Source organism: Eucyclogobius newberryi, unplaced genomic scaffold (assembly GCF_026437365.1).
Source record: "Eucyclogobius newberryi isolate DKJ021-1_F unplaced genomic scaffold, fEucNew1.0.hap1 SCAF_18, whole genome shotgun sequence".
NCBI classification, from domain to species: domain Eukaryota; kingdom Metazoa; phylum Chordata; class Actinopteri; order Gobiiformes; family Gobiidae; genus Eucyclogobius; species Eucyclogobius newberryi.
In genome coordinates this window covers 18,933,859-18,958,274 of record NW_027315812.1, presented here as the reverse complement: position 1 = coordinate 18,958,274, position 24,416 = coordinate 18,933,859, and the positions used below count along the sequence as shown (strand labels likewise).

The 24,416-nt window shown below is 44.1% G+C and overlaps 4 protein-coding genes across 5 annotated transcripts in view; all 4 read right to left on the bottom strand.

The window, feature by feature from the left end:
* oxsr1b (oxidative stress responsive kinase 1b) overlaps positions 1-3,883 on the bottom strand; it is a 34,596-nt gene extending 30,713 nt beyond the window's left edge. For both annotated transcript variants that reach the window (XM_072450908.1, XM_072450909.1), the window contains exon 1: positions 3,605-3,883. In XM_072450908.1, coding sequence (XP_072307009.1) covers positions 3,605-3,674 — 70 coding nt within the window. In that variant the 5' untranslated portion in view covers positions 3,675-3,883. The remainder of the gene's footprint in view (positions 1-3,604) is intronic.
* A 4,094-nt stretch (positions 3,884-7,977) lies between these two features.
* On the bottom strand, positions 7,978-9,810 carry myd88 (MYD88 innate immune signal transduction adaptor). The gene is made up of 5 exons (XM_072450891.1): positions 9,486-9,810; positions 9,214-9,345; positions 8,954-9,131; positions 8,671-8,762; positions 7,978-8,587 (listed from the first exon to the last, which is right to left on the bottom strand). The coding sequence occupies exons 1-5, from the start codon at positions 9,793-9,795 to the stop codon at positions 8,433-8,435; spliced, it is 867 nt and encodes a 288-aa protein (XP_072306992.1). The 5' UTR covers positions 9,796-9,810; the 3' UTR covers positions 7,978-8,432.
* A 175-nt stretch (positions 9,811-9,985) lies between these two features.
* cry-dash (cryptochrome DASH) lies at positions 9,986-15,404 on the bottom strand. The gene is made up of 14 exons (XM_072450890.1): positions 15,206-15,404; positions 14,630-14,802; positions 13,208-13,301; positions 12,998-13,128; positions 12,774-12,922; positions 12,426-12,514; positions 12,274-12,347; positions 12,109-12,198; positions 11,402-11,481; positions 11,275-11,334; positions 11,033-11,190; positions 10,839-10,958; positions 10,567-10,743; positions 9,986-10,481 (listed from the first exon to the last, which is right to left on the bottom strand). The coding sequence occupies exons 1-14, from the start codon at positions 15,266-15,268 to the stop codon at positions 10,365-10,367; spliced, it is 1,575 nt and encodes a 524-aa protein (XP_072306991.1). The 5' UTR covers positions 15,269-15,404; the 3' UTR covers positions 9,986-10,364.
* A 922-nt stretch (positions 15,405-16,326) lies between these two features.
* map3k22 (mitogen-activated protein kinase kinase kinase 22) overlaps positions 16,327-24,416 on the bottom strand; it is a 36,472-nt gene continuing 28,382 nt past the window's right edge. Inside the window, exons 9-18 of the mRNA XM_072450889.1 lie at positions 23,211-23,344; positions 22,894-22,967; positions 22,070-22,131; positions 20,688-20,759; positions 20,188-20,352; positions 19,403-19,551; positions 19,047-19,178; positions 18,393-18,522; positions 17,557-17,734; positions 16,327-17,452 (exon numbers count right to left, since the gene is read on the bottom strand). Coding sequence (XP_072306990.1) covers positions 17,224-17,452; positions 17,557-17,734; positions 18,393-18,522; positions 19,047-19,178; positions 19,403-19,551; positions 20,188-20,352; positions 20,688-20,759; positions 22,070-22,131; positions 22,894-22,967; positions 23,211-23,344 — 1,325 coding nt within the window. The 3' untranslated portion in view covers positions 16,327-17,223. The remainder of the gene's footprint in view (positions 17,453-17,556; positions 17,735-18,392; positions 18,523-19,046; positions 19,179-19,402; positions 19,552-20,187; positions 20,353-20,687; positions 20,760-22,069; positions 22,132-22,893; positions 22,968-23,210; positions 23,345-24,416) is intronic.

Below are 24,416 nucleotides of genomic sequence, written 5' to 3'. Positions count from 1 at the left end.
GCCTTTTAACACGAACTGAGCTAAGTCATAATTTAAATTAGCTTCATGTGTATTTAAATTCTTTGTATATATGTATTATTGCACTTTTCTGCACAGCACTTTGGGCTTTTAAAGTTGGAAGTGTGCTTTATAAATAAACTTTGACATTGATATTATTGGCATTAGGCAATTAAACATGTGTCATTTTAAAGTCACACACTGCACTTGTGACACAGACTCACAAGCAACAGTGACCTTCTGCCCAAGTGTCTGTACATAGTATTAGTTAGTTATTATGTAAAGAGAGTATGAACACACAATGTCAGAGAAACTTTGCTTTATCAGAAGATAAAGGAACAAGTATTATGCAATAAAATAATAATCTGAAACATTGGGAGATCACCTGCACCTGCTGATTTAATTATTGAATATTATATTGTATAAAGCCTCATTATTAAAGTTATGTTATGTTGCAACAGAGGGCAATTCAAACTTTATGATAAAACATAAACACACAGCTTTTACTACCTACAAAAAGAAATTGTGCCTTACGTCATCTCAACTGTGACATTATCCTGATATAAAGCACAATGTCTAGTCAAGTTTCAAACAATAAAAAGAAAAGGATCAAGCTATATTCAGTGGCACAAAACTAGATTCAGGTTGTTTTGCAAGCACAGCAAAATCAAATCAATATATTGGGTTAGTGTAAATCCAATAGAGACGAGCAAGCGGTCAGCTCAAACATGGAGAGGAATAGGTCACAGCAGTCTACTGGAATCTGCTTCTCACGTACATTTTGATATAATTGTTGTTACATTTTAATATTGATTAGTGACAGCACACTTGGGATATTTTGCAGACAGCATGAACGCTCTGGTTTACAGTGCGAAGCATTGACAAAACAATAGTGATCTTTGAAAAGACAGCCAGTGTTGTCTGTAAGCATGTTTCCTCAAAACAAACTGGTGAGTAAATTTTGATTAATTTATCCAGTATCAATGGCAATAGAGTATGACAATTGCAAGTAATATTCATATTCTGTCACCAACTGGGGGCTTTATAGGGAGAGGGCCTGGGAATGAAACCCACAACCTTCTTGCTATGAGTCATGAGGCACGTCACTCGATCAGATGCTATTCTTTGGTGACATAACTTTGTGTTTGGCCGGGGGGAACACGCTTCACGCATGAGGAAAGGTATTTACAGAAGTTCTTGAATTATTTGACAAGAGAAAAAAATTTAAACACAATTGCACATTTGATAGAGTTTATGATCAATCCGTGGACCCATTTAGATGTTTGTAAAGTTGTTGTTTTTTGTGACTAACAGAAAACTACACTTGGCTAATACTATAAATCATGATGATCAGATCACTTATCGTAATATAGTCCGCTCTTTATGGTCTGATTGTGTAAAATAAAGCACAGATTTAAGTCTACCTTCAGTAACAGATGCATGAGCTTTGCCAAAAAACATTATCAAACACAGAGATGCATTCGAAATATTTAAAAAAGTAAACAAAAAGAGCAGAGGAACAACCCAATAAAATGCTTGGTCACTACAGGTAAATACATTAATCAGACCATACATGCGTTCGCACATCCGGGAACTTGTGCAGTGGCAACCGAGTCCACCGTTTTGAAAGGGGCACAACAGCACGTCTACTACATACAAAATCCAGGAAATATGAGGCCAAAATGCCAAAAACCTGCGTTCTGTTAGGACATTGCTGTGTTGACTGACCAAAAAATGATAGCTTTGTCTTTAGCTGTACTTTAGTTTGCCGTTATCGTCGAAAGAATCAAAGTATTCGTAGCTCATTATGCCCTAGAAAAGGACGCAGTCGTGTTGGTTTTTATATATTGCGTGCCCCTTTTAAAATGGCCGCTATGGGGAAGTCCCGGCTGTATGACGTCACCGTGAACGCATAAGAAAACTTTTGAACGACTGTCACGTTTAATATATAGCACTGTAAGTAATCACTGGATAAACATTGGGCTGACAGAACATTCTCTGAGGGGTGACGACACAAGTCCGGTCTCTATCAGCAGGTGGAAATCTGGTCAAAGCGGACAGAGCAAAGTCACGCAAAGTTTCCTCATAAAAAGCACATAGAGCCCACTCAGTCATATCTTATCGGATTAGCGTGGCCTTGAATTAGCCTCTTAAAGGAGTGGACCACTGGGGGACACGGTCAGAACGTCCTTCGCCGTGAGCTCCTGCCTGTATCGGAGCAGGAGCCCGGTTGACCTGCCATCTCCGGGTCAGTTCACCACCACGTCACCCCTCTTTAATAACCTCGAGTGACATTCCACACACTATTGAAATCCTAAATGAGAAATATCACACGAGAACAGCAACCACGCGAAGAACTTTGAAGACACGAATGCCATAACAATAAATCGTTAGTGGGGCAAATGCGACAAAATTCATCTTTCGTCTTTTTTAAGTCTGAAGTTGAAAAGGTTTTTAAAGAAACTTGATTTGTCAGTAGGAAGGAACATATGCTTCTCTTTTTTTTCTTGTTAATCATGTATAAATAGTATAGTGAAGTGCAACTTGATAACCTTTGGCCACTCAAGTAATCTTACTCTTCCTGGCACAGTCTATGGCACTGTCTACTAAACTATGTGGAGAATTTGATTCACTCACAATCTGATTAGCTTTCTGTATCAGAGCAAAATATAGGGTGTTTTCCTGTGAGGAGCATTCAGTTAAAATTGTAAGTAACTACACGAGGAAAAGGTAGAAATTAGTTAAATGCAGGGCTTTGGAAAACATACAAAATATCAGTTTAGGCCTTGCAGAATTGACCCACTGTAAACACAGATTCCCTGTGGAGGAAACGTGTGTCAGAGCCATAAACGTTACCAGAACAATACTTGCCTATACATTTTACACTTCTTATCTTTCCAACAGAGTATGAAGCACAGGAGCAGCCATGAGAGGGAGGGGCATTTCAACTTTTACAAGAGCTGTCACTGCACAGATGCATGAGTCCTGAGTCACTCAAATAACACAGTAATCCATCACGTACAACACAGGTATTCACAAATGCACATACAACTGAATTAAATTGAAAATAACACATGCAGCACTACAACCTATGAGAACGTGTGGTTGCATTTCATGAATCAACCGCTGCAGTTGTGGGCCGTGGAGAAGGCATAATGCATCTAGGCTTTATGCTGCAACCTAAAAGTGTTCAAACTAAACCTCACGACAACAAGAGCGTTTTGGGGGCCGTAAACACACTTGGCTTTTATCCTCAACATAAACGCCTTGTAGAGCAAACGCTGCTTTTTTCGGCAGATGTAACATATAACTACGTGACATTCCTTCCCGACTACAGCGCCTCCCGTGCGGACGGAACGCTGGGGTTTTGGGGGCATGTTAGCGCCAGCACCGCCCGGGCGGGCTGTCAAGCTCACACACACCAAACAAGAAGCAGCGCTAACGAAAGAAAACGTGCGCTACACTTATTCACTGTCACCACCATATTCCAGCTTTTACACCACAGCATGAGCCATCAGAGCGAGTAATGCGGCAGAACAGAACGCATTTATGCTGTCGAGTAACAAGTAGGTCTAGTCAAGCTAACAACATGCTAAGGTCCACATACCAATCACCTCGTGCAGCTCATAATCATCTCTGTTGATGGTCCACGGCTGTGAGCTCAGGTCCTCCGACATGACTGGGAAATCCACTCACACCCGACTATCGACGAGACCTTTGTGAATCCAAAGACGCAGCGCAGAAAGAGGTCAAAGTAATCCAAATAGTAGCAACAAGGGCGACTCTTCCCCTTCTTTGCGGATCCTGCAGCAGTCCTGTCATTCCCAAAGTTTGACACTAGCCTAGCAGCCCCGCCTACCGCCTTCCGCCTGAGCGAATGTGAGCCACAGCCTGGAGCCTGGAGCCACAGCCAGGAGCCGCTGGAGCCACAGCCTGGAGCCTGGAGCCACAGCCTGGAGCCGCTGGAGCCACAGCCTGGAGCCTGGAGCCACAGCCAGGAGCCTGGAGCCTGGAGCCACAGCCAGGAGCCGCTGGAGCCACAGCCTGGAGCCTGGAGCCACAGCCTGGAGCCGCTGGAGCCACAGCCTGGAGCCTGGAGCCACAGCCTGGAGCCGCTGGAGCCACAGCCTGGAGCCTGGAGCCACAGCCTGGAGCCGCTGGAGCCACAGCCTGGAGCCTGGAGCCACAGCCTGGAGCCTGGAGCCACAGCCAGGAGCCAGAGCCACAGCCTGGAGCCTGGAGCCACAGCCAGGAGCCAGAGCCACAGCCTGGAGCCTGGAGCCACAGCCAGGAGCCAGAGCCACAGCCTGGAGCCACAGCCACAGCCAGGAGCCTGGAGCCACAGCCTGGAGCCAGAGCCTGGAGCCACAGCCAGGAGCCTGGAGCCACAGCCAGGAGCCAGAGCCACAGCCAGGAGCCGCTGGAGCCACAGCCTGGAGCCACAGCCAGGAGCCAGAGCCACAGCCAGGAGCCAGAGCCACAGCCAGGAGCCAGAGCCACAGCCAGGAGCCGCTGGAGCCACAGCCTGGAGCCTGGAGCCACAGCCAGGAGCCAGAGCCACAGCCTGGAGCCTGGAGCCACAGCCAGGAGCCAGAGCCACAGCCTGGAGCCAGAGCCACAGCCAGGAGCCTGGAGCCACAGCCTGGAGCCAGAGCCTGGAGCCACAGCCAGGAGCCAGAGCCACAGCCTGGAGCCAGAGCCACAGCCAGGAGCCCCCGCCTGGAGCCAGAGCCACAGCCAGGAGCCACAGCCTGGAGCCAGAGCCTCAGCCTGGAGCCACAGCCAGGAGCCACAGCCAGGAGCCACAGCCTGGAGCCAGAGCCTGGAGCCAGAGCCTGGAGCCAGAGCCTGGAGCCACAGCCTGGAGCCAGAGCCTGGAGCTCACACTCTCCTCAGGGGCATCCGCGGGGCCATCGTCTATTGATCACCGTTTGTCTGTTCGTTGCACAGCTATTTTACTTTAGTCAGGCTGGTTCTCGTGCCAAAAAATACATGGCAATTCATAAGAAAAAACTAAAACCTTCGGTGTTTTAGTTTTTAAGTCTTATATTAAACCAGAGCTTCTCAAACTTTTCCTGGCGGCCCCTTGGGAGATAAAAGTATCCACAGCCACTGGGACAGGCGCTTCACTGCAATAAATGTGCCGTTTAAATCATTTTGACCACTGCGGGTCCAGGACCGTCACACAGACTGCTTTCTGCCCGTGCTGACTCGTACTTCTGTGGTTCTGGTTCATTGTCTTCAAAAGGGTCAAAGCAGAAAGGACTCGATTGCACACACTTTCTTGCAGATCTGTCTTTTCGTTTCTCCCTTTCTCTCCTCTTTGTATATACGGTCTAGCATAAAACACTAACACTGCCAACCGTCATTAAAAGCAACATAACAACAACAACAACAACCGTTCAAAAGATTCTAAAAGGGGAGTGTCAAATTGAGGTCATAAGAACTAATGGTTAAATTATTTTGGATTGTTTCCATTCCGTGTCATACCAAAACACCAAAGGGTCTGAGGAAGAACAAGCCCTGGACTAAAACTGTGAGGAGACCTTGCTCAACACCCGGTCTGGAGAGACGGGAGATGGCGGAGGAGAGTGGATCGGGGATGGAAGACGCTCTGGACGGCGTGGAGGAGCAGCCTTTTCTGGCTGCACGTGCCCGGAAACGTAAAAAGTCCCTTAGCTCGTCCGAGGGTTCTGGGAATGAGCAGCAGGATGAGGCTGAAGCTATTGATATCCGGGGTGAGAGCAGAGACTGTAAGGTGATCATAAAGCTTGCACAGGATAGTGCATCCTTTAAGGAGTGGAATTCAGTGGCATTGTCAAAGAGCCTAACTGTAGCTGTGGGAGTGATCAAGAGTGCGAGTGTCCTTAGAGATGGCTCGCTGCTGGTCGTGTGCAAGGACGCGGCTCAGCAACGGAAGGCGATTGGAACTAAACGTCTGGGTGGAAAGGACTTTCTTGTGTCTGATGCTGAAAGAAACACGGTCAGAGGGGTTATCGTAGGTGTCCCTACGGCGACGTCTGTGGATGAAGTTAAGGAGAATTTGACTGGAGTTACGGTGGTGGACGCTAGGCGTTTGAAGGTGACCCGGTTTGGGGTAAGATGTGACAGCTTGTCGGTAATGGTAACACTTGAAGGGAGGTGCCTGCCTAGTAAGGTGTTCATTGGGTACATGTGCTATAGCGTCAGGCCATATGTTCCGCCGCCCCTGCGTTGCTTTAAGTGCCAGCGCTTTGGGCATATTGCAGCGGTCTGTAGAGGGAGGCAAAGATGTGGTAAATGTGCAGGAGATCACGAGTATGGGAAGTGTGACGTGGGTGCAAAACTGAAGTGCTGTAACTGTGGGGAAGAACATAGCTCTGCCTTCGGGGGATGCAGGTTTAGCAAAAGAGCTGCTGAGGTGCAGAAAATAAAGGTCTCTCAAGGTATATCCTATGCAGATGCAGTCAAGAAAGTTTCAAGTAACGAGTTTAGAGTAAATACAGAGAGGGGAGCCAGCGCTGCTCCCAGCCAGGGCGAAATGAGAAAGGCCAGCGTGGCTCCCAAGAAGTGTGAAGGTTTCAAGAGTGGAGGTCCCATGTGTGCAGGTTCCAGAATTAATGAGAATACCCTGGTTGTGGATAGAGAGGATTTTGTACTCTTTATGGTGGATGTTGTAAACTGTGCTGCTCAGACTCAAAGCAGAACTGAAAGGATCAGGATCATTGCTAAAGCTGCAGGGAGATTCCTTGGAACAAAGGAGCTTGATTGGGCAGATATAGAAAACAGGCTAAAGGCGCTAAATGGGAGTCGGAGTGATGGGGGTCTGCTTGTGGGGAGTCAGAGTGATCAGAGTGACGAGATGGGGGTGGGGGTGGTCTCCTGTCCTCGCCCAGTCTCGTAGACGCACGGCTACCAAGCGGCGACATCAGTGGAAATATTAAAGCCTATGGAGTGAAGCCTAAAGAATGAAGCTGTACGGTGGAAGCACCGAACGTCGGGGAAGGAGAGGAAGATGATGAGGAGTCTCCCTGGAATAAAGCCGGTCGGTCTCTGAAACAACAACAACTATTCTAGTCACAAAGACATATCATGACCTCATGGGCTTTGTAACACCAAAGCAATGGAAGGAGTACTTTTACGGACTACGACAGAGTCTGAGGACTACGACAAAGTCTGAGGAATAAAGTCTGGCGGTAATGCAACACTTGGATGCCAACCGCCATAAAACAACAACAACAACAACAACATTCCGTGTCATTCAACCAACGTCAAAGCAAGGCGAGATCAAATACAGAATAATTATAAATGTTCTCCGTATGATCAGTTACTAGCTCATTACATTAGCATAACTGTGTAAAATAAACATTTAAAATTGTTCCCTGTCCACTGTAGCTTGATCTTTGGGTTTTTGTAACTTTCACCATGTTTTCACCGTTAATCGTAGCTTTACTTTGCGTCTTTGACGCTCAAGTAGATTTTCGCTTCCCTGTTACTTCCGGTCACAAAGGAAGTTACCAAAATAAAATCGAAATCTTATCAATTCGATGAGAGCGAAAGGAACCAGGACAAGCGCGTGCGGCTGAACAGAGGAGGACAGAGGAGGACAGAGGACGGACAGAGGACGGACAGAGGAGGGACAGAGGAGGACAGAGGAGGGACAGAGGCAAACATGTGTGAGGGGGCACAGAGGCTGGCTCCGCTGCTCTCTGTATTTAGAGATTAAGCCCGTGTTGGCAAATGGCGTTTTTCTGTAGCTCTAAACCTATAATAGATCCATGTTCAAAACACGTATTTCTCGAGTGCGCACATTTCTCCACATTTCTCCACATGTCCCGCGCCCCCCACGGGCGTTCCAGGGAGGGCTTGGTGGGCTCTGATTGGACACGTTTGCTTTTACTATCTTTCGATTGGACAAAAAAAAATACTGTAGTGAAACGTGTGGCAAGCGTTTGGACAGCAACAGCGCCACCTGCTGGACAAATAAGTTAGACGCATGATAAAATAGATTTTTATTATCATCATTATTGGAAAAATATACATAATGGGTTCGTTTCATATTACAATATGATGCAAGAATGATAATGGAACACATTATAAGATAATTAAATTATCACTGGAGTCTGTACACAACCATAAAAACAACAAACATTATCATAAAATATTTTCCTTTGTGGTTTAACTTTATCTAGAAGTTGACTCAACATAGGAAGTGGCTACTGCAAGATAAAGACTTTGCAATGGCCCAGTTACCTCCCCTGAGAATGCATTTTATAAAATGACAGCATGAGCATATGGACAGGCTGTTTGGCAGCATTATTGTCATGTCCTTCCTGTAACAGCAAAAGGCATGAGATCCATGTATGGCAAGTCATACATGTCATCTACAGTAGTAACTTTGATGTGTTTGAGTGGTATATCACCAGACACACTTCCCTCTTCGCATCTTTCCATCTTTATGGGAGTGAAAGGGCTTTAGCCAGTCGTACCCAAAACCAGGACTGAGTACAAGGACGTGTGTAGTCACACACTGTCAGAAAACGCAGAATACTGGGAAAGCCTTTTGACATCGGCTTGTAAATCACTGGTATTAAACGTTTGCTTCGGGCACCTGCAATAAAAAGGCATTCAGTAAGACAGAAAAAGAAAACAATTGGACATGTAATTGTTATTCAAACTGCAGCACTGACTCACCAGGACAAAGGCTAAGTGCAAATTTAGTCTGAAAGTCACAGGCGTCACTCTCAAGGTAATCGTCAGAGACCACCACTACCATCCTTTTACATCTGCAATGATGCAACCGCATTAGAACAATACAGACACACACCTTTCTAACTTATGGTCAAAAATACACCAAAAATAATATCAATGCACTGAACCATAAGAATGATATTCAGGCCTGCTGTAGCATACTAAGAAAGTGTAACATGCTAAGTGCTCAAGCTAAATGAAAAACAAAGGCGTGTCACCAGCTCACCTTCTTTCAATAAGTTCACTGGTGATGGTCCAGACGCAGGCGCCTGGGAGAACATCTCTATCAAACACACACAGTTTGAGCTTGTATTCCGTCTGCTCCAGTTCTCGGATCATCTCATGCACGAAGGTGAAGTCGCTCTGGCAGTAGCAGATGAATGCATCGAACAGTTCTGGGGCCCCTGCAGTGGAACCATCAGTGTCAGTGCTGTCAGTTATCAAAGGCCCACCACTGTCACGTGTCAAGAAGACCACAGTACAAACCGTCAGGGTCATCTGCCAACGTGATCCCAAGTCTCTCAGGGGTCCGGGGCACGCAGCTGTCCACCACAGGAACCTGCACAGGGGCCTCCTCCAGCTTCTTCATGGACGCAATGTGCTTCCTCACGTCTTCATCTATTACACAGTCACAACAGTGTTATTACATTGTAACAACGCAGTTTACGCCAATAGGAGTGACTTATTAACTATACTATTATAAACTTATTTTAGACCGTTTTTTAAGGGTAAAAGAGCTTCGTTCACGTGATCCTCACCTATCAAAGGGCGAAGCTCCTCCACCACATCTGTCCTCTCCACTTTGGTGAGAATGGACAACAACTTTCCGACCGACGCGTCTGAGTTCTGCGCCTGCCAGTTCTTTAAAATCTGGTCCGTGGGGCTCTTGAAATCCTCATAATTGGTGATCTCCAGGTATGAGAAGCCCATCTCCTCTGCCACGGTCCTCCAGTCCGCGGCGGTGGTGCATTTGGGGTTCAGGTAAAGCGCCAACCTTTTCCTGACCGACACATTGAGCGCGACGAGAGGGATTGTCCACAGATCTGTCTTGCGATCCACCGACGCCATGGTCAAAGAACCTTAATGTTTCCTTAAGAGTTTCGATGTTGTTCTAGAAAACGAAAGGCGCACCACGAACTGTGAGTGAAATGGGAAGTGACGCGCGGTGGTTCAGTCTCTGCGTCAGGAGGAGGAGACGTTCTTGATTGAGCAATAGTAAAGTTTTGGTTGTTTTACCTTTATAATATCAACTGCACACACCGATCAAGCCGTTTTATTAACTCTTATTACGCTTAAGATCTGTCACGTTTATCCAAAACAGTTGCAAGAACAGCCATGTGTTGCTTAGATGGCTCAAAATAAGTCTAAATATGATAAACGTGTTTGCAAGAAAGACTCATGCTCATTTTTATTATTCATTAAGACTCTTATTTTGTAACAAATGATCCATGAGCATAAAAAAGTAAATAAAAAGACAACATAAAACCAAACTGTACAGAAGTTCCTGTTCCGTTACAATGAAGAACTAAGATAAGCTTCATTTGCTTATGAGGAAAAAACGCTTCACCAAATCTCACATCCTGTTTCATTCACGTGTGGTTTGAGTATAAAGTTACAGTTCAGACATGTCATTCGGCCTATGGAAACCCTTTGCCTTTGGAGAAGTAAAAATCGATGCCTCTGTCCCGGTGTTGTTTGGGAGTATGCGATGGGCCCTTCTTTCCTCGATGTGAAGACCCTGAAGCCCCCCCAGGCTGCAAAGGGACACGTCATGACATCATATTAAACACACTTCCCTTGACAACGGAGATGCTATGAAGTCGTGAGAGATTCTTCTACCTGTTTTTTGTTGACGTGTCTGCTCCATTCAGGCGCGACGACAATGGGCGCGGGGTACGTGTCGCCGAGGGACAGTCGAGCGTGTGACAGGGCCGCCGCGCTGAGGGCCCACGGCGTGTGAACATCCGGCCCCCGCACCGCCTGCAGCTCTGGGACCCACTGACGGACAAAATCACCCTGACGGAGCATGTCCAGAGCATTAGAGCCTCAAAGATGGACATAATGGTGATCTATGTGAGCCGTGACAAACTTAATTACATATATAACCTTACATTATTGTCATAGTCCAGGCCCTGCTTGATCATGTTGAACTTCCTGTTTTCCCTGGGGTCATTTCCTAGTCCCGCGCTGTACAACCAATTGCCGTAATTGCTGCAGACGTCATGGTCAATCTTTGGAACAATATAAAAGCGTCTCAATCACTGTAAAGGCCATGTGTAACTCATAAAAATGTAGAGTTCTGTACCAGCAAATACTCAAACCACTCCGCGCCCATCCTCCAGTCCAGGCCCAGGTCTTTGGTGAGGAAACTTGCCACATTCTGCCGCCCTCTGTTGGACATGAAGCCGGTCAGGGCCAGTTCTCTCATGTTTGCGTCTACAAAAGGCACCCCTGTGCGCCCCTCTGGCAAAAAGTATTTAAAAAGAGTATTTGCACATGTCGTAGTTTTCATTACACTCTTTGAATATAATGTTTCATGTAACAAACCTTTCCATGCATTAAGCAGCTTCATGTCTCTTTTCCATGGGACAGATTTGTTTTGAAGTCCTGGAAATAAATACTAGTTCATTTTTTGCTTTCAATATTAAAGTACATAAACAATAGGGCATTATACCGTTGATCTGGAACATTCGATTCCCATACTTGAGAGCCACAAACTTAAAGTAGTCTCTCCACAGAAGTTCAAATATAACCCTGCAACAGATATTAGACGTTTCATACACACGTTACACTATAATAATAATAATAACTTTTATTTTTATAGCGCTTTTCAGTGACCCAAAGACGCTTAACATATACAAAAAAGGGGGGATATTTACAGACGGGGGGGACAGCACGTACAATACACAATAATATACAGATAAAATGAACAAGACAGAAGAAGTAGAGAGAAAAAGATGGGGATGTAACGGGGGGTAGAAGAGTAGGCAATGGGGTAGAGGAGGCTAGGGGTAGGGGAGGTCATAGGCTTGGGTGAAGAGGTATGTTTTTAGGCGGGATTTAAATGTTGTGAGTGAGGGAGAGTGGCGGACAGGTTGGGGGAGGGAGTTCCAGAGTCGGGGTGCTGTTCGGGAGAATGCTCTGTCACCAAAAGTTTTTAGTCGGGATGTTGGTGCAGTCAGGGTGAGAGAGGAGGAAGATTGGAGAGCTCGGGAGGGGCGGTGGGGGATGAGGAGGTCAGACAGGTAGGTCAGACAGACAGGAAGGTGAGGAGGAGGAGTATTTTGAAGTTGATGCGCTGCTTGATGGGGAGCCAGTGGAGAGAGCGGAGAACGGGAGTGATGTGTATAATATTTGTACAATTCATGCAGAGAGACTCACCAGTATGTGCTGTGATTGGCTGTCCTTTGTGCTTCATACGTCTTGATCTGATCATAAATGTATCGAGGGGAAATGCAACCTAATGCTAACCTAGAAAATGTCAGAAGGAATAAAGAATTATGCGATATTAAATCACACAATGTTGTTTTATCATATTATGCTTACCATGGGGATAATTTGGTAGAATAATCCACACCAATCAGACCATTACGGGTTTCTTTGTACGTTGCAACAGCATTCTATTAAAAAAAAAATCAACAATATAACCCATCGTTAATATAATCATTGTACGGTTTTGTTAGGCTCATCCAACTCACCGTGTCCCAAAAATAGTGTTTAATTCTGGCCAACGCTTCATTTTCTCCACCACGACAGGGAAAGGCTGAGCGAGGATCATCAATTGGATCTACAATAAAATAAATTGCACATAAAACACAAAAAAACACTTAACATATATTGCCCGACACCTAATAAGAAAGATATATGCACAGCGGTTGGCTTATTGGAGTATAAAATGCCCACAGCGGCGATAAGTGTATTAGATGCATTTCCCGTGTGCCCACAGCAATCTCCAGAACAATTTCTACATGATTATAGATTTAATGAGGACATAAAATAAATGTTGTCTATATATTAAAAAAACAAAACACAAAAAATCTCCTCACCAGTCAGTTTGAGGTCTTCTGCAGTGGGGATCGCTCCTTCTTCGAGCCCTGGAGGAACCGGTTGAAGTTTGTTGGGCGTTGGAAAGACAGGTCGCACACTACTTTGTCCCTCTACTACTTTCCTAAACTGAGTGTAAACATCCGGCAGCCTAAAAGAGCACAGAATTAGCTCAAGTTCGAAGCTTTTCAGACATTTCCCCCCCAAGAATATAATGTTTGGACACCTGGAAATGTGATTAAACGGTAGATCGTCTCGGTGGTAGAGAGTGGACCCCCAGACGCTTTGAACTTTGACTTTCATCTGAGCACAAACCGACTTGACATTTTTCTCAACATTTAGCTCTTCTGATGTCACCTGAAACACACCGATGGTCAAACAAAAAGTCAATATAGAAAATATGACAATATAAAAGGGCATTAAACATTTAAATTACCTCTTCATGAAATGCCACGGTGCTGACAGATCCCAGCTGCTTAATGAGGTCTGCTACTACATCCTCTGGTTTTCCTTGTCTTACTATGAGGTTGCTGCAAGAATAATATATCAATATAGTAATAATGTTGTTGTGTTACTTTTAATGGCGTTTGCAGCCGACTGAAAAGGTGCATTTACCACCACCTACTGTAGTTGTACGTATTCAAAGTATGTGTTTTACGCTATACCGTAAAAAAGAGAGAGAGAGAGAAAGAGAAAGAGAGAGAAAGCGAGAGAGTGAGAGAGAAAATGAGAGAGAATGTGTGAGAGAAAGAGAGAGAGAGTGTGTGAGAGAAAGAGAGAGAGAATGTGTGAGGGAGAGAGAGAGAGAGAGAGAGTGAGTGAGAGAAAGAGAGAGAGAAAGTGAGAGAATGTGAGAGAAAGAGAGAGAGTGAGAGAGAGAAAGCGAGAATGTGTGAGAGAGAGAGAGAATGTGTGAGAAAGAGAGAGAGAATGTGAGAGAATGTGAGAGAGTGAGAGAGAGAATGTGTGAGAGAAAGAGAGAGAGAGTGAGTGAGAGAAAGAGAGAGAGTGAGAGAGAAAGCGAGAATGTGTGTGTGTGAGAGAGAGAGTGAGAGAGAGAATGTGTGAGAGAAAGAGAGAGAGAGTGAGTGAGAGAAAGAGAGAGAGTGAGAGAGAAAGCGAGAATGTGTGTGTGTGAGAGAGAGAGTGAGAGAGAGAATGTGTGAGAGAAAGAGAGAGAGAGTGAGTGAGAGAAAGAGAGAGAGTGAGAGAGAAAGCGAGAATGTGTGAGAGAGAGAGAGAGAATGTGTGAGAAAGAGAGAGAATGTGTGAGAGAAAGAGAGAGAGAGTGAGTGAGAGAAAGAGAGAGAGTGAGAGAGAAAGCGAGAATGTGTGTGTGTGAGAGAGAGAGAGAGAGAGAGAATGTGAGAGAGAGAGAGAATGTGTGAGAGAAAGAGAGAGAGAGAGAATGAGAAGAGAAAGAGAGAGAGTGAGAGAGAGAAAGCGAGAATGTGTGAGAGAGAGAGAGAGAATGTGTGAGAAAGAGAGAGAGAATGTGTGAGAGAGAGAGAATGTGTGAGAGAAAGAGAGAGAGAGAGAATGTGAGAGAAAGAGAGAGAGTGAGAGAGAGAAAGCGAGAATGTGTGAGAAAGAGAGAGAGAGAGAGAGAGAGAGAATGTGTGAGAGAAAGAGAGAGAGTGAGAGAGAGAAAGCGAGAAATAATAATATTAATAATAATAATAATAATAATAATAATAATAAATCATCACTGATAGTTATTTACTTGTGGATACAGGTTTCTTTTTTCAATAGTTTGACCAGGGAAATTTGTAATTTGCTATTTTTGTAGCATTATAATGAAAAAACAACAACAACAACAACAACAGCACAAGGAATCAATAAAAAGTAATTAATTTACCTGCCCTTGCTAACTAATGTGTTTCTGAGGTCTTTGACACTGTCCAATAGAAATCGCAGTCGGAAAGGCCCCGTCTTTGGGAAGTTGTAGTGGTAAGTTCCTTCATAATGTCGGGGGTCAAAGCAGTACAAGGGGACGATGTGTTCTGCATGTCTCTGGGCCCAATGGAAAAGCTGAAAAAATCACAGTTATACTTAGCCATAATGTACTTTTTAAATTACAATAGCAGACCCAGCCATTATAACACTGTATTACTATTATTAGGTACATTTTACACTTTGCTCTTATTTTGAAAGCAGAACCCGGAAGTTAAGTGGTGGAACAACATTAGCTCTCTGCTTTACCACTTGAACAACCAGCACATTCAACCTTTAATAGTCTGCTTTAGAAGACGGTAACATCGGAAATGAGATTATTGACAAAACATAATTAATTTTTCCCTCGCAAAGTCATAATGAGAATGTATCAGGTATCTATAATTTAAGGTTAAGTTAGTAAGATAAAGGATTATCTTATCTTATCTTACTAACTTAACCTTAAATTATAGATACCTGATTTGTCCAGTGTTTCTCTTACCTCGTTGTCGTGCAGGCGTAAGTCGTTCCGTAATAAACATATTATAGTACGAGCGGTAGACATGACCTTCTGTGGTTAAAGACGAAGTAATCTTTCAAACGTCGTATATCCAACGTGGACAAGGCAGGGAGTTCCTTTACTTCTGCTGCTCTTAAGTAAACAACTGTCGCGTTACCAAACCCGGGCTCCACGTTATTTAACATCAGCCAGGTGACACTTCCGGTAACGTTTCGAAATAAAATGTCTGCGAGTCAATGTATTTCCTTCTTTCTGACAATAATGGCTTTAGTGTATACATTACTATTTTGTGATTATGTTAGCATTTTATGTATTTTATTCGACTAAATTGTGAATGTGTTAACAAAATGCATTGCAAGAAAACAAGACAAAGTCATGATCAGAGTATACTTTTCTTTATTAAGTTAAATGTACAAAATATGTTTTTCATTTTCCAGACTTTCTCTTTAAGTCAAAGAGATTCCCCCAGTCATAAGTGGCAGCTTTTTCTGCCAAGCTGCCACAGAGCTCTAAAGCATGTTTCTGATCTAAGCCTGTTATTATGTTCCATCACATACATTTCCATAATGCAATGATTTTCATACAAAAGTGCTGACAATTATTTACAGTATATTCTTTAAAGAACTTGAGCAGATTGTGCTCAAAACAGAAAAGCAGCTCACCTCTTGGAGACGCTTTGTGCTTTGGCAGTGAACATAAGTTTACCCCATCTCTGGGTAAGGCACAGGCAAGTGTTACAAAAAGATTTGATCATTCCTTCCTTCAAGTGCCATTGTATTACTGCATCTACAGCACCAGTCTTCACATAAAGATTGATCTTCAATACAGCATTTTCATTTCATTTTAGACTCACACCAATCTTCAAATCGCTCTTAGTGGCCATTAAGTGACCAAAGTCCATGCAGTTTGTGAAAAGGCATTTGAGTGATTACATTAACAACATGAAACCATGAAATTAACATTGTAAAGATGCATTTGGTCCGTGCATTAGTGCACAAAGCTGCCATATAATAAACAAGGCATATGTGAAGTGACAAACCTCCAACAGAACTACTGTAATACTGTTACCTTGTCTGCAAATCCCCTTTTGTGACTTCTTCATCTCTTTGGACAGGTCTATAATGGCACAAGGCTCACTGCATGGGAAGCTGGAAAGGATAGGTCCAACAGTATTGTTGGTATTGCTTGATAAACATTGCACACCAATGTGTCAGTTTGGTTCTTATTTCTAGACATTGAGTAAAACTTTATTATAAGAATATATAAAAACAACCACATATAAAAAAATATTCTGTTGATTATCTTGCTTGAGTGTTCAGATGCATGGAATCAAAAGTGCAGTGTTGAGTTCAGATCGGTGTAACCTCAGGGCCACAAGACCCTGTACTACAATTCTTACTTACAGAGTTGTAAGGCGTTAACAAAATACTTGTTTTAACAGAGAAGCAGCGAGGATGACTTTGTATGTGGCTTTAATATAAAAATATTTCATACTCAGTGCAACTCACTACCAACTCCTGTGGGTGTGTTACTTACAGTACTAGCACGATCACCTGTCACTCACGCTTACACGTGGCTTGGCCTTCGCGAGACTATTCTTAGCACAAGGTGAGTGCAATAAGTGAGACCTCCACAGTTTGAGGCTTCACATCTCTATCCACTTTCCTAGTCGTGGAATAAAAACTGTCTGGAGCTTGCCAGACTGCTGCGTTCTTGTCAGTCCCGTCTTTAGGGAATGATCGCACTGTGGCGGAGTTCTCAGGAGGTCTGACAGTGGTCGACCTGGCCCTTCTGCAAACCCCTCATACTGAGGGAGGTGGTGATGGTACAGGGACATCAGTCCTGACAAGGCAGACACTGGTGATAGATGACAGGGCGTGGAGGTGAAGTGGACCCTGGAGCCTGGTGACAGAAGGCCCTGAGGTGCGGGGAGGGCCACAGAGGAGGGGAGTGCCGGGGCCATAGGGGCCTCACAGGCAGGGGAAGGGAGAGACGGAGCTTCAGAAACTGCCCTGGACGAATGGGTGACTGAGCAGAGCTTCTGCCGTGGGTCTCCACTTTTCCTCCACAAAGACCTGCCGCAGGAAGTCTCTGCAGTAGTCTGACACGCCCTCTGGAAGCAGAGGCTTCGTCGGCTGTGTGGCTATTTTAAAAATGGCAGCCATGGCCTCGTACTCAGCCCACGGAGGTTTCTGTGTCAGCATTTCCACAACGGTGCAGGCAACACTCCTGAAGAAAACCACAAAACAGAAATGAATGATTATTATATATAAATATACGGATTAAGGGTCATGGAGATTATAGTATTATATTTAAAGATGCTTCTGACATACCAAACATCAGCTTTGCGTCCATATCCCTCTCCATTAATGACTTCTGGGCTCATCCAGTAGGGGGTGCCAGTGACAGACTTGATTCCTGTACCAGACATGCAGATGGTCTGGATCCTTTTGCTGGCTCCGAAGTCTCCCAGCTTTACGTTTCCTGAAGAGTCCCCCAAGATGTTGGCACCTGGCACAAGGAGACTGAACTGAGCAAGAGTCTACTGAGGACTAAGATTGTCCACGTGATGACATTAGGTCAGTTTGAGTGTCCACAGAAGTGTAATGACATCAATGACTGTGCACAGCCACTCCACACCCATAGGCACAATGAGATTTTTTTTTTACATAAAATTCCTCCTAATTGAACAGCATTTTACTGCCTGGGTTTACACCAGTCTTTGTCGAGGCTGCCCAGAACCAGTGTGCTGACGCTGCTTATAGTGCAGACAGTGGCTCTCTTGTATGGTGTCAGGAGTGTGTCTAGGTGTAAAATCCCTCTCACTTTTCCTCCCAGATTTTTGTGAACAATACTATCTTTTTTCCCCCACCAAATGGTACAATTCCCATGGCTGTGGTTGAATAAGGCAGTGACAGTGAGCAGTGACACTGAAGTCTTTCCATCCAGTGTTGAACATTTTTAGACTAGTCAATTTGACCAAGGATCCAAAAATAGCTCCAGGGGGAGTTTCAAATGGGACATTTTTCCAAGCTTGAGCACCAGCTGAATAACTAAATGAAAAATTGTTGACAAAAATGAACGACTGAATTCCCTTTCCAGCTTAACTTGTGACTGGTGCTGGTTCCAAATCCAATTAAAATCCTGACCTTTTCTTTCATGCCATTACCTTTGATGTCTCGGTGTACAATCATGTTGCTGTGCAGGTAGGAGACTCCTTGGAGGATCTGCCTGGCATATCTCCTTGTTACCTTCTCTGTTAAAGCCCCATAGGCTTTAAGCTGGTCCTTCACAGAACCCTAGTTACAACAAAAGAAAGAATCAAAAGAAAGCACCTACAACAGTTCAAAGTCAATCAATCCATTCAAATTGATGTTTGTCTATCTAGTTTACATGCCATTTTATATTATCTTATTAAGTTATATGAAAGTGATGTTTTGTCTTCAGCAATGTTAAAAGTAAATCAGATATTTCAATAGCATTACAATGATCTGGAGCCGCTCTATTCTTATTGGTTAACCACAAAGCTTCAGACAGCCACAGACTTTGTCATCAATGTTTTTTTCTCTTCTCGTCAACACAGATCTAAGATGAACAGTTGAACCTTCCAGGCAAAGTGTGCGTAGGCGACAGCAGCTCATTAAGTGGACCATTTTAGGAGAAAACACTCCCATAAAAAAGTCTGATTGCTGACATAAACAGCAAAGTTCGCCTGTGCTGACAATTGGTCACATTTGTCAACAATTATATACTCAAAATGGAAGAAAGAATGATCTTTTAAAAGGCTTAACTTTGGTGAGCAATTGGCTTGCAGAGTACTAACCCCAGGCATGTATTCCACAAAAATGGTGAGTTTCCTCTGCTCCAGGTCCCGCAGGCAGCCGTAATACTGAACAATCCGATCATGGTGCAGGTTTTTCAGCAGCTGGATCTCACACTCCAGAGCGTTCACCTCCTACAGAGGAGCAACAGCGCTTATTATAGGCACAATACAGTATGTTGCACATCGCCATAACAATGATTCTCAATTCTCAACTGAAAATGTTTAAATTAAATTGCATTAGTCTTAATTAGCTTCAAAATTGATTTATATAGTAATGTGCATGGTTCTGTTTTGATTTAATGTGAACTTAGTACAAGATTTGTTTTCTTTTAAAAATATGTGATTTTTCTTGTTACCTTGCTCGTGTCCTGACAGTCGGGGTCAAAGGGCACTTGCTTGGCTGCCAGCTCACGGCCTGTGTCAGCGTCGTAGCACAGATAGACCTCCCCGAAGGCCCCACGTCCCAGGAGCTTCCCCTGTCTCCAGTTGACTGGTGCCCGAGGAGCTGTGAGAGATGATAAAACACCTCACAGTGAATCGGGCCCCCTTAGTCCCCTCTAATTTTAGCAAATAATAATTCTGAACCATGCGTCAGAATCGACCACAAAACAACTGTAAATATGGAGTAAGCAAGACGAGACGTTAAGACCCAGAGTCTTTAAGTTATTCTGACCACAGACCTTCTCAAACGATACAGACACGGGAAACCCCCAAACAACAGAGTCAAACTTTGTTCCATCAACAGAAAATAGAGTAATCAGCAAAGTCAACCATGGCTCAGAGATTTGGGTTAGAGCTAGTGGGCTGCATAGAGGCTGTGTTTAACAGTTTGTTTGTGCGGAGGAGGTGAGGGGCCAGACAAGCATCTCCACCACAATGTGCTGAGTGCTAAGTTTGTGTTGCCTCAAAGAGACAGACTTTACAAAGACAAATGTGATATGGGAATTACTCTGACACAGCCTTTGGAAACATAAGTGAAGGCTCTCTCTAGACATCCCATTATTCCATTATTATCATTATCATCATTATCATTATTATTATTATCATTATTATTATACATCTGTTACGTACTGTAGTACATTTAAAAAACTAAATGCATGACTATTAAATCAGGGTAATATTTCATTTTCCACAGACTCACATTTGCTGGTTCCTCTCTGACAGCTTTTGTCTGTGCTACGGCCCAGAGAGCGTAAATCAGTGTACTGGAGTGTGCTGTCCCCGATGTAGCTTCGAGAGCGACTGGAGGGAACCAGCTGGAACAAGTTCTCCTGAGGCATGAAGCTCCGTGGAAGTGTCCGGCGACCTAAGAACACACACGTTTACTGGGAAGCACTGCATCTTTGTTTTAATACAACTGTTTTTTAGTCATTTTAAAAGGCATTCTTGGCTAACCATAGGCCAGCCAGCTTCAACTTCCTCTCAGGCAGGAAGTACAGGAGTGTTTTTTATACAATCACAAATCACCACAGGGAAAAGTAAATTACTGCTGCCAAAGTTGACCAAATAAGCCATTGCAAGCAGCTTCAACTAGTCTATATAAAGTTTAAACTCAGTATAACATATGTGTTTACATTTGCATGTTTCTGACTGCTAAATGCTTCTATTACCAGTGTGTTATAGTAAGAGTCGGTTACTTACGATCTCCATAATCCTTGCTGGGATTAGGCAACTGGAACTGTCGTGGAAAAGTGCCTCCTTTTCGATGCCGGCCTGAATAAGAGGATAGTTTTGTTACAGCACAATTAACAACCACTCATTTTACACATTAAAATGTATTCTATTGGCTTAATTTTCTTAAGTGATAAGTGATCAAATAGGTGATTTCGTTTTACAAACTCCAGGTTTGGAGAAACAGATTCAAGACCACGTAATCATAAGTTTAAACTTTATAGGATACTTTGATCGATTCACTGTGACAAACATGTAACAACCCTCCTCGAGTTTAGTATATGGGCTATTGCATTTGTACAAATACTTCAATATACTAAAACGCAACTAAGCTGCATCATTTAATTATATTTTTAGTACCTCACATGTACTAGTTTAACCCAGCGGACCAGTGACTAAAAGCAGGTGGAGAGGAGCGCTGACGCATGTGGGCATTGACACACACACACTCAATGTGGAGCAGTGGAGCCACATGCAATTGAAAGCAGCTGTTTTGTCAGACGACTGCCTCCCCCTGTGTTGTTTTTGTAGCCGTATCCCATGGAGACAGAGGTTATTTTTTTGTGTATGGTTGTGGAGCAAGAGAGGAAAAATCTGCTCATCGAGAAGAGGTAAACAAACAGTGAAGTCCTCTGCAAGGAAAGAGCATAGAGCAGAGAAGGCATGTGCAAGAGTCCAAGCGAGTATCGCAGTGATCTATAGGAAGGCTGTTCCGTACACTGTGTGCTGGAGTCTCTCTTTAATTTACAGCACAGGGATGGGGCTGGAGACCAAAATGAGCAGATTGGAGGGACTGCCACTGTGCCTCTGTTTGCAGGGATTAGAGCGGCGTTATCTGTGGTCCTGCTGCATTTGATCTGTATTCTGAAGGAAAAGGGGCAGACACCCCAGGGAGACAGCAGACAGACAGAGGGGCTCGGAGAGGGGACAGAGAAGGAGGTCCTTGTGAAGAGACAGGAAAACATCCTTAAAGACTGAGAAAGCACCAACAACGAGCACGTCAGAGGCATAACAGTATGATACACATTAAGATGCTATCACACCTCCTTTATCACCTCCTTCATCACCCACGTACACACAGGACATACACAAACCAATTACACCTATTGCTCAGTGTGCACAATACCATGTGTATGAAGATAAACTGCTCGTTTCAATTTGAACTTGGAGGTGGTGATGGTGGTAGGCTATTGAAGTATTCAATGTTTTATTTTATTTTCAATGATTATAGGTCATTGAAATGAAAGCTATTCATGCTTATTTTTCTCGTAAGTATGGTCCAAAATGAGCTTCTCAGTCAAAAGCTGTTTCACACTGGAGCAGTGATACACACATTATGCATGATTCCTTACCTTTGTATTCGTAATTGAGGTTCAGGTAATTATTGTCACGGTTGTTTTGTGAGAATGGAGGGCTGGAATGAGAAAAGACAATACACACTGTTGACTCAATATAAAGAAAAGTCTTGCAAGAAGAACGAGAACGGGAATGAAAACCTCTTGTTACACCTCAAATAATTTAACTGGACATAGTTTGTTTACGTTTAAGTTTCAGTTTGTAATTAGCTTAATCCCCACTCGGTTCTGTGGACAGAGAATGACGTCTCTGCTGACCGCGGGGCAGCATCGGGCCACGAGACCCTGGAAAAGGGGCATGAATGCCCGCTCGCAGGGAAAAGTTCCATGCACTGGTTTCCTGCCATTGTTCTGCCGCCTGGAGCCTCGATAAGCCTCGTGCAGGTAGAGCTGTTTCCGCCCCGCTCACTCTCCCTCACTCTTCTTACTCTTTTCATTCATTCTGTTCCATTCTCCACTTGGCGCTCTCCTCCACCACCACACATTTTCCATAACCTTTGAATCAGGCTATTTTACAACTTCTCTCTAAAATGTGATAACTGAGGAATCCAGGCTCTTGATGAGTCTCTATGGCAACAGCAGCATGACCAGATTTCCAGGGTCACACCAGAGCAGTGGCCTTTAGCACTGTTTACGAATGCACCTCGCTGCTTTTGTTGAGGCGCTGCAGAAGTTCTAAACCAAGGACGACCACAGTGTTACAAAATATTTGGCCATAAAAACACTAGTACAGCCTCGTAAAAAGGCAAGGATATTCATGGCAGTATATAGGACAGTCAGGTCAGTATATAAGGCCATAACAGAAGATTGGAGTGACCCACCTGTCCAGTGCTTGGTCTATTGATTGACAGCTGCTCGACAGTGAGTTGTCTGCACTTCCAAATGGATCCAGCATCTGACAGAGCAAGAGACGGATCAGGACTATCACAGGGACAATTTACACTTGAACACTTTATCAAGAAACTTTATGAGACTTGAGAGACAATTTTGCAGACAAAATGTTGTTGATTACAGCAATAATAAACTCCTATTTCGATAATTGACAGCAGCAATGTGACTTTACTACTAAGAAACTATTACGATAAAAAAAAGAGGCATATATCTTGTTGTATAGTGCTGACTGACTTCGGTTGCTTACATTTGGGTCCAGTGTCTCCGGGATGAACTCTCCCTCGCTGTGGATGCTGGTGTAACTGCCCTGGCGTGCGATCTGCTGCTGCTCCTCTGGGACGCTGCCCGGTGGAGGGGACGTCCTGCCCGTGTGCAGCGAGCCTGACACAGACACCAGCAAGCACACGAGGAAACAGAAAAGTAATATAGAAGCAGAATAGAAAATGTAAGGCGGAGGAAGTAACACATAGAGGAGAAATGAAGAGGTAGAAGCAAAAGGGCAGAGGGGAGGGGGGGAAACAGTGTTATTGGTGGTTATAAGTTCAAGCGTGCGAGGACTGCGAGAAATGATTTACAAAACCACGCTGACGCCACCTCTACCCTCAATTATGGTGACAAACGCTCCCCTAACCAAGCTGCAGCCGAGACGGGGCGATCGTCCTTGACACAGAGAGGCGACTCAAACTGTGACTGAACTGACAAGGAGCACGCAGCATCCCGAGGCTCAAAATACCCAAGTGTTATAAGACTTAGCGACTTTATTTATAGTCTCTGCGGTCGCATGTCACGGAGGTACTCTGAGCGTTACTCAACCGTCCATTGTGTGAGGGAATTTGAGACGGAGTAATCCTACACAATTTATACAGGGCTGGTGACAGCACTGATTCTGTGGGGGAGAGGTTTCGCTGACAAGAATCCTAAAACGCAGCCCCCGCTCTTCTGTGTTTATGGGCTGAAGCGTTCTCGACAGATTGACCTTTTGGGGGGATTTTGCAAAAGTGTTTGAAAACTATTACGTTACCTGACAAGCGATAAGGACCCCGGGGAGGTTCAGCTTTGCAAAAATTTACACTAGAATTCCAAAATAGAGATGTTTGTATATTATTTTTTTTACACCTTCAGAGGATAGTGCCACTTCTCTCTAAAGTAACAACTATAAAACACCAACATGACGTAGGCTTCTCTATTAAGAAGTGGTAATTAACATGTATTGAGTATTGATAATAATCTGTGACTTTTCTGGGTCTGCCACCTGCTTCTTTGTTATTGCTTTGCCTGGAATGTTCCACTGAATGGTATTAAACGTATCAATGGAGATAGCAGATCGCATTACAGGTCAGGTCTGTGGAGCGATTTAGCCGCTGTAAGAATGCGTGTTTACAAAGGGATTTTTGAACAATGAAACACTTATGATTGTGTAAACGGGAAATAAAAAAAAACCAAGCAAAGCAAT

Bases quoted from the DNA above. Each gene is read 5' to 3' on its own strand.
- cry-dash (XM_072450890.1), bottom strand. From the start codon at position 15,268: ATGTCTACCGCTCGTACTATAATATGTTTATTACGGAACGACTTACGC. The intron at 14,803-15,205 runs GTAAGAGAAACA...TGATTTTTTCAG, and splicing joins TACGCCTGCACGACAACGAG to CTTTTCCATTGGGCCCAGAG. The intron at 13,129-13,207 runs GTAATTTAAATG...GGTGTGTTTCAG, and splicing joins CCGTGGCATTTCATGAAGAG to GTGACATCAGAAGAGCTAAA.
- myd88 (XM_072450891.1), bottom strand. From the start codon at position 9,795: ATGGCGTCGGTGGATCGCAAGACAGATCTGTGGACAATCCCTCTCGTC. The intron at 9,132-9,213 runs GTTTGTACTGTG...GTTCCACTGCAG, and splicing joins GTTGGCAGATGACCCTGACG to GGGCCCCAGAACTGTTCGAT. The intron at 8,763-8,953 runs GTGAGCTGGTGA...GCATCATTGCAG, and splicing joins AGTGAACTTATTGAAAGAAG to ATGTAAAAGGATGGTAGTGG.